At 44.1% G+C, this 13,929-nt stretch overlaps 1 protein-coding gene across 4 annotated transcripts in view; it reads left to right on the plus strand.

The window, feature by feature from the left end:
• Positions 1-13,929, plus strand: part of TBCD (tubulin folding cofactor D) — a 256,152-nt gene that overhangs the window by 159,840 nt on the left and 82,383 nt on the right. For all 4 annotated transcript variants that reach the window (XM_054047295.1, XM_054047293.1, XM_054047291.1 and 1 more), the window contains exons 24-26: positions 5,121-5,152; positions 7,327-7,389; positions 8,418-8,494. In XM_054047295.1, the coding sequence (XP_053903270.1) occupies positions 5,121-5,152; positions 7,327-7,389; positions 8,418-8,494 (172 nt within the window). The remainder of the gene's footprint in view (positions 1-5,120; positions 5,153-7,326; positions 7,390-8,417; positions 8,495-13,929) is intronic.

Below are 13,929 nucleotides of genomic sequence, written 5' to 3' on the forward strand. Positions count from 1 at the left end.
GTTGACACACATTCAATATTTGATCCACTGTAACCCCCAGATCCTTTTCACCAGTACTACCACCTAACCAGTTATTCCCCATTCTGTATTTGTGCATTTGATTTTTCCCTTCCTAAGTTAAGTACTTTGCGCTTATCTTTATTTAATTTCATCTTGTTGATTTCAAACAAATTGTCTGATTTGTCAAGGTCGTTTTGAATTCTAATCCTATTCTCCAAAGTACTTGCAACTGCTCTCAGCATGGTGTCCATATATATATATATATATATATTTTACCAGCATATTCACCACTACGTTATTCAAATAACTGAGACCCAACTAGATATGCCCTCCCAGTTTGACAGCAAACCTTTGAGTACAGTCTTTCAACCACTTGTGCACCCACCTTATAGTAATTTCATCTAGCCCACATTTCCTAGTTTAAAGCAACAGAGGGTCCTGTGGCACCTTTGAGACTAACAGAAGTACTGGGAGCATAAGCTTTTGTGGGTAAGAACCTCACTTCTTCAGATGCAAGAAGAAGTGACTTGCATCTGAAGAAGTGAGGTTCTTACCCACGAAAGCTTATGCTCCCAGTACTTCTGTTAGTCTCAAAGGTGCCACAGGACCCTCTGTTGCTTTTTACAGATTCAGACTAACACGGCTACCCCTCTGATACTTGATTTCCTAGTTTGCTTATGAAAATGTCACATGGATTGTGTCAAAAGTCTTACAGAAATCAAGATACGTCCTGTCTACTGCTTCCCCATTTCTCCTAGGCCAGTTAACTTTGTCAAAGAAGGAAATTAGGTTGGTTTGGCATGATTTGTTCCTGAGAAATCCATGTTGGTTATTCCTTACAACCCTAATATCCTTTAGGTGCTTACAAATTCATTGTTGAATAATTTGTTCCAGCATCTTTCCACGTATTGAAGTTAGGCTGACTGGTCTATAATTCTCTGGGTCCTCTTTGTTCCCTTTTTTAAAGATAGGTACTATGTTTGACTTTTCTCCAGTCCTTTGGAGCCTTACCTGTCCTCCATAAGTTTTCGAAGATAATTGATAATGGTTCTGAGATTGCCTTAACTAGTTCCTCAAGTACCCTAGGATGAATTTCATTGGGCTCTGTCTACTTGAATACATCTAACTTATTTCTGTATAATTTAACCTGTTCTTTCCCCATTTTGGCTTGCATTTCTTCCTCCTTGTTAATATTAATTGTGTTGAGTATCTGGCCACCATTAACCTTTTTAGTGAAGAGCAACTCCCACTTGCTTGAGTCATTTGTTGCCACATACTGCATGTTGTTTTGCTTTGATCTAATTGCTTTGAATTCAGAGACTGTCTGTATGTTGTAGATGGCTACATATATAAGAAGGTATTTCACATTTGTAATATGGTAAACATGGAACTTTGAGTTTAGACTATCGTGTTCTGTGTTGGGATCGTTCCTTGTGTGCTAACTAATGTGTTCAGCTGTTGTTGCAGCATCCTTATGCAACAAAATGTGATGACTTGCCTAACTTTTAAGAACTGGCTGATCAAGCACAGCTGTTTTGCAATGAGTTGAAATATAAGTATGTATCATGGCTCTGATTACTGGGGTGACAAAACTTCCAAATCAAGTATTCCAAATCCCACCCTTTTTTCCCTAACAAACCTCCTAGACATGGCTCAAGTGTTGCAAAAGCTTTGTGCTTCCAATGAAAAGTCTAGGATATTTCAACCTTGTTGAGAGGGTAAGACAGCCTGCAGGTATCTGCAAGTACCAGGCTAAGGATAATAAGCTTGCCTCATTGTTAACAACCTCAAAGGTCTTTGAAATCTCAGTAGTTTCAGGGCAAGCATGTCTCTTGGCATGCATCCCAGTGAAAGACTCTGAGGCATCTAAACTTAGTGGGAGGCAAATTCCAGTCTTGCGAAAAGATTGCTCTTTCAATTCCCACAAATCCAAATAATTTTCAAATAATTTTACACCCAGCAACACTGGTTCTTCCTTATGTCTTCAAGAACTGCTTTTTGTTTAAACTGATATTCAGATGGTGGTGATGTATTTTATATCTACAAGCAAAGTATTTTATATCAGCCTTCAAGTTTTGAAATCGGGTAATGTCTAATGAGACTTTAGTGGTTGCTAGAAGGAAGAATGATTGCAAATAGATTTAGTAGCTATGAAAGATAGGTCCCTCTACTAGCATGTAGATCAGCTAGTTCTCAGCTTCTTTGTGTTCAGGGAAACCTATTTTTTTGTCAGATGTCTGAAAAGGAGGCAAAAAGTGAGAACTCTGTTTACATCATTTTCAAAATTACTCTTGACTTCAGTTGAGTCAGGATTTCACCCATAGTCTTGTGTCTACAGGGGAAAAAAAAGTTTTTTTGTTTTTTTTCCCCCTATGATCCAAATTCTATGATTCAGTGACCTTTGGTTGGTTCCATGCTAGTTGAGCCTAATTTAGTTTCCACATCATTTGAAGATGAGCATAACAAATCCCATCAGATTTTTTTGCTGTAAGATGGCTACCTTTACATCTGCTATTGTGTGGCCAGGGAGGCTGAAGTGTTCTCCTACAGGTTTTTGTATATTGCCATTCCTGATATCTGACTTGTGTCCATTTATCCTCTTGTGTAGTGACTGTCCAGTTTGGCCAATGTACATAGCAGAGGGGCATTGCTGGGACATGATGGCATATATAACATTGGTGGACGTGCAGGTGTAAAGGTAGCCATCTTACAGCAAAAAAACTTCAGGACCAGACTCCAAAGAGAAACTGCTGAGCTCCAGTTCATTTGCAAAATTGAGACCATCAGATCAGGATTAAACAAAGACTGTGAATGGCTATCCAACTACAGAAGCAGTTTCTCCTCCCTTGGTGTTCACACCTCAACTGCTAGCAGAGCACCTCACCTTCCCTGATTGAACTAATCTCGTTATCTCCATACTGATTTATACCTGCCTCTGGAAATTTCCATTACTTGCATCTGAAGAAGTGAGGTTCTTACCCACGAAAGCTTATGCTCCCAATACTTCTGTTAGTCTTAAAGGTGCCACAGGACCCTCTGTTACTTCAGAGCTAAAATGTCCAAACTTGATTCCAGTCTTAATCTGGCTTGATAAGTCTCTTAATGTTTTTCAGTATAGAACATTTATGTTTTATAGGTAATGGTGACCATCATATATATTGGTAGTGTTTTTGTACCACTTGAGGAATTTGTGCACATGAGAATGCTACTAATGTTTTAATTCTTGTTATTTAAGTATGTTTAATTATCTTCAGTTGGCACTCTAGGTCTGTTAGCAAATAGGTGAGCTGCAAACTTCTCTGAAGAAATTCTTATATGTGTAACATGTGAAGAAAAGATTGTTAATGAACCTCTATGTGGAAAAGAATTTACAATCTAGCCTAAAGTCAAAACAGAATCAACAAATAATGTGAATATCAGTGAGCAGTTGCTTTATGTAATGAAAGTATGAAATGTTTTGGTATTGTGTATATGTGCATATAAAGTTGGAAATCAGATAGCAGGTTTTTAAGTTTTGGGAAGGGGGAAGCATACTCTTTGGGATTCTGGTGTTGTGAAAGCATGGCAGGACTTGTTTAATAGTTTCCATTCAACAAAGACCATGTAAATCACCATTAATCCAAGACTAATGCTAATATGGAATACTGTATGTCAGCAGAGGTTCTTGACTTTCTGGAAAGCTTCCAGATTGATGTATTCAGACACCTGAATAACACTTACTGCTTATGATGCCATAGAAGCTGTTCAGTTCTAAAACACTCCATGTAAGGTTATCCTTGTAATTTGAAAAGGAGATTCCGAACTTCTTTCAAAATTATGACTTTAAAAATAATTCTGTGAAAGTAATTTGAATTTGCATGTAAATTAAAAACAAAGTACTGTTACTTGGTTCTAATTGGGGTCTAAATAAAGTGGAAGTAAACATTCATGTTCAAATAAATATTAGGTCTGCGATCTGGAAGCTTTACCATTCCAACTCTCCTGCAAGGGATTTCCTACCCCAGTGAGTGAATTTCATTGAATTACACTGAGCTTCTATTAAAAAGTCATTTTCTGTAGAACTGAGTTAGCATTTTAAGGCTCCAGAATTGTATGGAAAGTAGTTGGTTAATGGAAACTGGTACTGCAGCAGTCAGTTTAAGGACTAAATTTGATCTATAAACCTTGAAGGAAGCACGTTCAGGTAGGTCATGAAATTTGCAGATAGTGTGTGGGTTTTTAGGGGAGTGGGGGAGGGAAATAGGGAGTGCCAACACTACAGTAACACTTAGAATATAAGTAGGTTGATACCTTGTGTCAGTTTAGTGAAATGCTGAATAATGGATTGATTGCCCTTCCTTAGGAGGCAGGGGTTATGAGGAACAGCAGCCAAACCCAGCAGATTTCCCCATAGAAAGGTCTGCAAATCCATAACTTATGGGAAAACCTGTAGGGTTGGCAGGTCTGCATTGCCTGGACTACCAGTGTAATTGTGTTGAGTGGTATATTGTAGGAGAGCTCTTCCAAAAATCCATCCTATGTAGAAGGCATGTATCTGTATTCTAAAGCTTTAAACTTAGTTTTTCTATTACCAGATAACACTAAGCAAAGAGGCTTTGAAGCTTTATGCTCTGATATAAAAGAATAAACTAGAGAATAAAGTTCTAATATCTTTTGAAAAGATTTTCAAACAATTGCTTCTCAAGTGGAAAGACTGTAGTATGGTGACAGATTTTTGTGACTGAAAAATCCTGTGGTAAATTCCACGAGGCCATAGTATTTCTAAAGTGAGGCTATTAGAAAAAAGCATGAACCTGAGTGCCTTTTATTTTTCAAATAGGATTAGAGAAATTAGGTCTGTGTTCTTTGGAAAAGAAAAGATGGAGTGTACAATAAGGTTTTGTATAGAGCATTTTGTAGTGAATTAAGGCAGTAGATGGGACAGTGCTGTTTGAGAGTTGGTCAAACATAAGGGATTGGAGGGATTACAAACCTAATCTTGGGAAGACTTGAGTGTTACTTGTTGAATTTCTGTGGATACTTTTCATCTAAAAACTTCTTGTGTTCCAGTAAGCAGCATACCTAATTGTATATAGTAATTGATCATCTGAAAATAATACCTTTTCATTTCTATTTTCCAGGGGTTTAGGTGGAGAACTAATGAGACCAGCCGGTAGGTGTCCCTCTGCACGTTCACTGGCTGGCGCTATTTTCATTGAATTAAAATAGCAAATATATGTTAGTTAATTTACTCTATTTACCTCAACTTTGCATCTCTCAGCATTCCATTGTTTTCTTGCAATATCAGTACTGTATATATAAGATCTCTCTCTCTCGAATGCACATCCCACCCACCCATCTATACAACTTACATTAAAAGAACGTTAAAATTGCAAAGTCAAGTATTCAGAATTAAAGAAATGCCAGTATTCAGATTGTTGATGCAATCTTAAATTTGGCCCCGGTATCATATGCATTATGACCGTGTCTAATTACATGATCACATACTATTTTTTTGCACAGGACCCCTACCTCATTCAGTGCACAGGATAGAACCACTCTGGAGATGAATCAGGGTAGTGTAGTGAAGGAGACATCATTGGTATTGGGGTGGCATCTGGCACTGAAGCTGGATCTGAGGCATTATCCTATGGCACTGCTATTCGAAAAGCTCCCAAACCACCTGGAGCTGATCTTATGCACTATGGCCAGATGCTTCATCCAGACTTGAAGTCATTGCACCTGAAGATGTGGCTATTGGGTGTTTAGTACCATTGACCAGGACTGCTCCCTACAGGTCCCGGAAATCTTGATACAGAGCAGGAAAACTTTATTCTTTTAAATGGAAGAGGTTCTTGATATGCAAAGTCCACTTTGACTACTGATTGCACTTATAGCAGGCTGGCCTTTTGTTCAACATGGATTAATATCCATGTCACAGCAATTTCAGCTTTGCATGCACCTGTGCAATTGTGTTTGGTCTTCTCTCACCCAATGTTACCAAATGTTAAGCCACCAGTATGAGAACCCACCCCTGCCTGGGACCTCAATAATACTCTAGATTTTCATGGAGCCCCAATTTGAACCTCTTGAATCAGAATGCCCCTTGCATCACCTCACTCTGAAAGATGATCTTCCTTGTGGCTATCACTTCAGCCAGAAGAGTGAGGGAGCTTCAGGCACTTATGGCTGAACCTTGCTATATGACATTACATAGGAACAAGGTGTTGCTGAGACCTCACCTGAAGCTCATTCCTAAGGTTGTCCTCAGAAGTTTACCTAAACCAGTTAATCAACCTGCCTGTCTTCTTCTTGAAGCCATGTTTGGCAATGGGGGAAAAGAAGTTACACACATTAGATTACATTGACAGGATGAAACCATTCAGATTTTTTCCCTATCTACTTTTAGCCCTAATCAGGTGTTCTAGAGATCTAACCATCTCATCACAAAAACTATGGAAATGGATAACACACTAAGTCTTGCTATGGCTTGTGTACTCTCTCACTGAACATCAAGTGCTCTCTCCACCAGAGCACAAGTAACATCTTCTGCCTGCTTCAGGCATGTGCTATCAGAAATCTATAAGGTGGCTATGTAGAGTAATACCCCTGGCCTTCATCAAACATTGCTCCTTGGTTTTAGTGGATAGGTTGGATGCCAGTTTTGGGAGAGCAGTACTACAATCACTGTTTGACCGATACAACTGAAACTCCTCATTCATTCCCAGTGTCCTATAGGGATACTGCTTGCCAGTCACCTACAATGAAGTCCACACTGACACCATACTCAAAGAAGAGAGAATGGTTACTTACCCTACAGTAACTGTCCTTCTCTGAGATATTGTAGTCAGCATAGATCCCATTTCCCGTCCTCCAGTCCCCACATTTTGGAGTCTTCAACCAAGATGGGCTTTGAGTTGTGAGGGAACTATGAGAGATTCTTGGCCACTCCGCTCTTTGTCTTCGCATGGGAGCATGAGGAGGCACAGAATGCATTTATGGCCCCAACAGACACAGCTATTAAAAATAAAATCTGATCTCACATGCCTAAGTATCTTCCAGTGGGACTACCACATCTGGAAAGACCCCAGTTACTGTAGCGTAAGATCTTTTTTGATGTTGGAACCACAAGCATAATTCCATTTCAGTTTCCTTGTTGCATATTTATTTTTGAGCTATAATGTTAGAATATTTTTATTTGCAACATTTTTTTGCTCTTCTGTTTTAAATACTCTTTTATAACCGTATTTATTACATCAGTATTGGTATGTGACTGCATTTTGTCAAAATTATTGCAAGTTACTATTTTCAGAAATGATATAATTGCCTTTTTTCCCCCCCTCACAGTCTGCACTTTAATTGAAAAGTTGTCACTTTCAAAAATGCCATTTAGAGAGGATCCCATAATCGGTATGTGATACTTACAATGGTCTTACATTATGACATAATTCTAATTATAATTCTCTAAGGTTACATAGTATGAGCCAGTGATGTTATCCAAGGAAACTAAGTTTTGATTACAAGATGTTAGTGTGTTAGGGTAGGTTAACAAATCTCAAAAAGGTACACAAATCTGTGGTTGAAGATATTGCATTTAGCAGTGTACTAAGAAAATTTTTGTTTGTGTCACCCCCAAACAAGCCTCTTTCTCTTAAAGTTGTCAAAAAGTATCTGAAAATCATAAAATTTAGCAGTGGGAAAATAAGCGTCTCCTTTTCAGCATTTCTTCTTGATTAAGGGTTGGTCAGTAACCTTTATTATTTTTTCTTCAAATAGAGGGTTCCTGATGAAATGCCCTTTTTTTTGTACTCCCCACCTACGAAATCCTGCATCATGGTGATTGTTTTTGACTGAGGGCTAGTCTACACTAGAAGCGCTACATCGGCACAGCTGCATTGATGTAGCACCTCTGATGAAGACACTCTATGCCAATGGGAGAGAGCTCTCTTGTCAGCATAATAAATCTACCTTTGCGAGAGGTGGTAGCTATTTGGGTAGGAGAAGCTCTCCCATTGACCCAGCACTCTCCAGACCAGAGCTTAGGTGGCGTAACTTACGCTGCTCGGGGAGGGTGGTCGCCACTTATTCACACCCCAGAACGACATAAGTTACCCCAAAGTAAATTGTAGTGTAGAGCTGGCCTGAGAAGGGCTGGATCCTTAGCAGCATCTGTCCTAAATAAGTTGTTACAAATTGTTTCTTCCTATGTGTTCCTCACATTACAGGCTCAGGAGAAGAACACAGAGCCCTATGGCTTGTGTATTCAGTGAATTGAAACAAAATAACTACATTCATTGTAATTCACACCTTCAGTTATTTTAGAAAGAGCAACGAAAAATAAGTAATTTTTAATGAATTGCTGACCACTATAAATAGATGTCAATATACCTAAGATTATGTCACTAAAATTATACTGAATATCTTTTCTACTGCTCCAGATGGCTGGCAATGGTTGATAAATGACAGTTTAAGAAGTCTGCCTCTTGTTTCAAGCACTGCAAGACAGCAAATAAAGGTACAGTAATTCTATCCTCTTTGGCTTTATTAAACAAATACTCTGAAGGTAAACATTCCTGATGATGTATTTTCTTTGTTGCTCTCAGCAGCATTGTAGCCTTTGTTATACTAGAAGTTCTCACTTCCTGATGCGGGATAGGAGAACTAATGGTTTTAAAAAAACAGAAATTAACAGTGGAGCTAAAAGGACTAGGAAGACAAATGGTTTTGTCCTTTTTGGAATTCTGTCTCCTCCTGCTGTAGAATGGTGTAACCTGACTGGATTGCCTTGTGTGGAGTTTATCAGAAATGCTTTCACAACTTTAAAACCAAGCAGTATCATCTTTGCTTTTGTAAATTTCCCCCTTTGTGATTATTTATTCTGTAGTTCTCCAGTCTCCTTTTCTCTTAATACTCTGTGTACTGTATTTGTTTGCATGCACACTTAAACAGACAACTCTTTTGTAGGCTCTTAAGTGGTCTGTGTGTTTTGCCTTGTGAAAGTTTCATTTTCTTTTCCTGAGGGATATGAGAGATTCCTGAATGTTCATCTCTTAAGTTGGCTAAAGGAGTTCCTTTCTTGTAATGATACAGTCTCCAGAATTCCAAAAATCATCTTTTGAGTGATACTTTCCACCTTCGACAGTTGATATTGTAAAGGTATTCTTATTAGCACATTTGAAGAGAGTAATACTCATGAGCTAACAATGGCAGTTACTGACAGTATTGCTTCATGCTGACGTCTCCTATCTGTCTGCCATTTGATGATTGCCTTTGAAGTTATCTTGCTTTGCTGATTTTATTTTATTTAAGGGGCTTCACTTTGCCTTTCCTGCTGTTTTATTTTGTATGTCTTAATTTTCATTATGGTAGTGGCAGTTTAATGCAATGTTGTTATGCATACAGTTATAAATAGTATGTGTTGAACTTGCTGCCCTGCTTTCCCAATGATTGGAGAAAGGATGACATTTCACATTTCATATGTCTTTCCCTCTTAATACCAGGAGACTCTGGTTTGAGATTGCTTTATCTATGCTATGTATAGAATAAAGTTTGCTGACTGGGGAATTATGGGGGCAGAGGGAGGGTTCTCAGGGAATTCCTTTAAAAGCTGCCACAATTATCCTCTCCTGATGACTTTTTCAAATCAGATTTAATGTGGTTGTCCAATTTACCAGGACTACCAACTCAGCGATGTAAAAATCCAGCTGTGTTCCTTCTACCTCTAACATCATTCTGAAAATGTTACTGATGTGTGAAGCAGAATAGTATCTAGCTTGCTGGAACATAGTTTTGTTGACTCCGTAGTGCTAACCTGAATTAAAAAAAAGTTTTTGTCAGTAAAGCAAGCAAATATAACTCAAAACACACACGTTACATTGAGTGGAAGGTAGCATTCTTCTTCGAGTGATTGCTCATGTATATTCCACAATAGGTGTGCATGCTCACCATGTGCACCGGTGCCGGAAGATTTCCCCCTAGCAGTACCCTTAGGAGAGCACACTAGCGACCCCTGGAGTGGCACCTCCATGGCATGGTATAAGGGGCGCTGTGAACTCCCCCCAACCCCCCCCCCCCCAGTTTCTTCTTGCCACCAGTGAAGGTGCTTCGGAACTGCTCTGCTCCTGCTTTGCTGTAGTTCATGCCCAAAACTGCTTGTTTGTTCAGTGTATGGTACATGTAGGTAGTTAGATGTTTAGTTAGTTTAGTTTAGCTAGAACACCCGGGCCAGGGCATGCCCCGTGCCCCGGATTTTAAATCGTGCGACACTTGTAGCGATCTATGCTAGTGAGTGATCTGCATGTGGACTGTTTACGCTGTTTGGGGGAAACCCGTCTCAGCGATCGCTGCAAGATTTGCAAGTCGTTTAAGCCTCGGATGAAGAGAGAAAGGGACATTAGGCTCTGGGCTATTCTGATGGAGTCAGTGCTAACCCTGGCTCCGGAGCGTCGCCCCGAGTCGGCACCGGGCACTGCAGTGTCGGTGTGCGGCGACCCTTCGGTGCCATCGACTAGTCGGCACTGCTCCCCGTCCACGGGGCATGCCAAGAAGGTTAGAAAGAGGGCTTCTTCCTTGCAGCACCGGAGTAAACCCGGGACAGAAGCTAGACCCATGTTGGGCAGCCCTCGATCCCCACGGGCCTCTAGGCCTCCGACTCAAGTCGAATGGAGTAGCCCGGCCCATTTGGAGCAGGCCTCCCCGGATGTCTGGATTCCTTCCACACTGGAGGCCCTGCAGGTGGCCCAGGACGTTATGTCCATGCCGGTACCAGGAGCACCGCCGATGTTGGTCCCGTGCTCCAGAGGCAAGCCGCCGCTGTGATCTCCGTAGTCACCCCCGGCTCGGTACCGGTCTCAGTTGAGGGAATGTTCCTGATGCTGTTTGCTGCCCAGCGTCCGTTCAGGTCAAAGTCCATGTGGATCGCCCTCGACGCCCACCAGGCTGTCTGGTTGGGTTCCGTCTGATAGAGACTCTCGGCACCACTCCGCCTCAAGGAGTGAACACCAATGGGACCAAGGCAGACGACGCCAAAGTTCCTCGTCTCGCTGGGGCTATTGCAGTTGGTCATGGCATGAACATTGACATCGTCCCAGTTCGTTGTCCCGCTCCAGGACCCTGCCATGGCACTGCCTCCGCAGCCCTGGATGTCGATCGTTGGCGTCTTGTCATCGCAGGTCTGCTTGCCGGAGCCAAATGAGGAGCAGCTGTTACCGATGGTACTGGTCCTCCATGTCGGGATCATGGTCCCGTGGTCCGCATTGCTCCCGGCACCACTGCTCCTCCTGGTCCAGGGACAGTGGCAGGTTGTATGTCAGCCCAACCTCCCTTGGTAGTTGTCCATCGATGGGCCAGGCCGAACAGCCAGCTCCGCCGGTGCCACAGCAGGTGCAGTGGCACCGGGTCCCGTGGCCAGCCCAATGGTACCAGTGGGCACCATGGCCCCCGACGGAGGCCCTGGTAGGGGCTAGCTCGGTGGCCGGAGCCTCAGAGGGACCATCAGCTTCCCTTTCCAGACCTCTGAGGAAGGAGTCGGTGGGACGTACATCCTTGGCACTGGGCCTGGAGACCAACCAGGTGGTTGCCAGTGGATACACACCATACCGCACTGGCCTCCTCACTCTCCCCGGATGAGGTGATTATGGCTCCTCCTCCCTCCGTCCCACAGGAGGACTTTAGGGCCCCCCAACAACTCTTAAAAAGGGTGGCATCAAGCCTCCACCTCCAAGCAGAGGAGATGGAAGAGCCCTTGGACTCTCTGTTTAATGTACTGTCCTCCTCGGCACCGGGCAGGGTGGCCTTGCCTCTCCACGAAGGGGTGGTGAAAATTTCAAATGCCCTGTGGCAAACCCCGGCCTCATTGTGCCCCCATCTCTAAGAGAGCGGAACGAAAGTATTTTGTAACCGCCAAGGGGCATGAATACTTATACACCCACCCTGCTCCTAACTCCCTGGTGGTCGAGTCGGTTAACCACAGGGAATGGCAGGGCCAACCAGCCCCTACCCCAAAAAATAAAGATTCAAAGAGGCTGGACTCATTTGGAAGAAAAATGTATTTGTCCTCAAGCTTCCAGTTATGGGTGGTGAACCACCAGGCTCTCCTGGGCCACTGTGAGTTCAATCTGTGGGGCTCCCTGCCCAAGTTTGAGGACTCCCTCCAGGAACGTGACAGGAAGGAGTTCAAAGCACTGGTGGAGGAGGGCACAGCGGCTGCCAGGGCAACCCTGCAGGCAGCTTCGGATGCAGCGGACACAGCCGCGCAGTCCAGGGCCTCCGCGGTGTCCATGAGAAGGGTGTCATGGCTCATGCTCTCTGGGCTGTCCAGCAAGGCACAGACCTCCCTGCAGGACCTCCCATTTGACGGCAAAGCTCTGTTTGCAGAACAAATGGATACAAAGCTGCATGGCCTGAAAGACTCCCACATGACTCTCCAGACTCTGGGTCTCTGTGTTCCAGCTCTGGCTAAACCAAAGTTCAAGCTGCAGCAGACTCCCGCTCAGGCAACCCATTCAAAATACGAGACCGCTTATAAGAATTATAAAGAATTATAATCGTGGGATTATAAAGGCGCCCACAGAGACAGTCTCGGCCTGCCCCCCAGCCTGGGTCTTCCAAGGGCAAGCAACCAGGAAAAAGGTGGTTTTGACGGGGTTTTCCAGGGGCACTCTGCCAGTTCTCATCAGGGATCCACCCTCAATAAAGTTTCCCTTCTCCAGTCGGTTGGGTGCTTTCCTCCTGGAGTGGTCGTGGCTGACCTGGGACCGGTGGGTCCTCAACATCATCTCCTGGGCTACATCCTCCAGTTTACTTCCACCCTGCCCAACCACCCCTTGCCCCCATTCCTTCTGGGGCACCCCTCGCACCAGGCTCTGCTCGAGCAGGAGGTGGGGCGGCTCTTGGGTCTAGGAGCGGTGGAAGCGATACCGGGGAAGTTCAAAGGCAAGGGGTACTACTCCCGCTATTTCCTTATCCCAAAGGCCAAAGAGGGGCTCAGGCCCATCTTGGACCTGCGAGGCCTGAACCAATACATGGTGAAGCTCAAGTTCCGCATGGTCTCCCTGGCCTCCATCATCCTCTCCCTGGATCCCGGGGACTGGTACGCTGCCCTCGATCTGCAGGACGCGTACTTCCACATTCATATATTCAAGGGGCACAGACGCTTCCTCTGTTTCATGGTGGGGCAGGAACACTACCAATTTATTGTCCTCCTGTTTGGCCTGTCCACTGCCCCCAGGATATTCATGAAATGTATGTCGGTGGTGGCCTACCTCAGGCGTCGGGGAGGTCCAGAACTTCCCCTATCTGGACGACTGGTTGGTCAAGGGCAGCTCCCGATCACAGGTGCGGGATCACGTGGCGCTCCTTCTGTCCACGTGCACCACTTTGGGCCTGTTGGTGAACAACACCAAGTCCATATTAGTCCCGGTACAACGCATAGAGTTTATTGGGGTGGTCCTGGATGCCTCGTTGGCCAGAGCCTCCCTCCCACCGGACAGGTTCGAGACCCTGAATGGGCTCATCGACACGGTCACAAGGTTTCCGGTGACAACAGCCAGAGCATGCCTTCAGCTCTTGGGTCACATATGTGGTCTGTCACGCCAGACTCAGGATGAGGTCCCTCCAGCTCTGGTTGGCCACGGAGTTCTCCCAGGCCAGGGACAGGATGGACAAAGTCCTCACGGTGCCCGAGCCGGTAATCACCTCCCTATGGTGGTGGTCCTCCACGAGAAACGTGCTCCAAGGAGTCCCGTTCAGGGGCAGGGCCCTGTCGCTGGAACTGGTGTCCGACATGTTGGACCTGGAATGGGGGGCCCGTATGGAGAACATTCAGACCCAAGGTCTGTGATCGGCTCAGGATCTGACCCTCCACATAACCATCAAGGAGCTCAGGGCGGTACGGCTGTCGTGCATGGCCTTCTGCTCGCACCTGGAGGGCCGGGTGGTCAGGGTCCTCAC

This window comes from Malaclemys terrapin, chromosome 13, assembly GCF_027887155.1.
Source record: "Malaclemys terrapin pileata isolate rMalTer1 chromosome 13, rMalTer1.hap1, whole genome shotgun sequence".
Lineage (NCBI taxonomy): Eukaryota > Metazoa > Chordata > Testudines > Emydidae > Malaclemys > Malaclemys terrapin.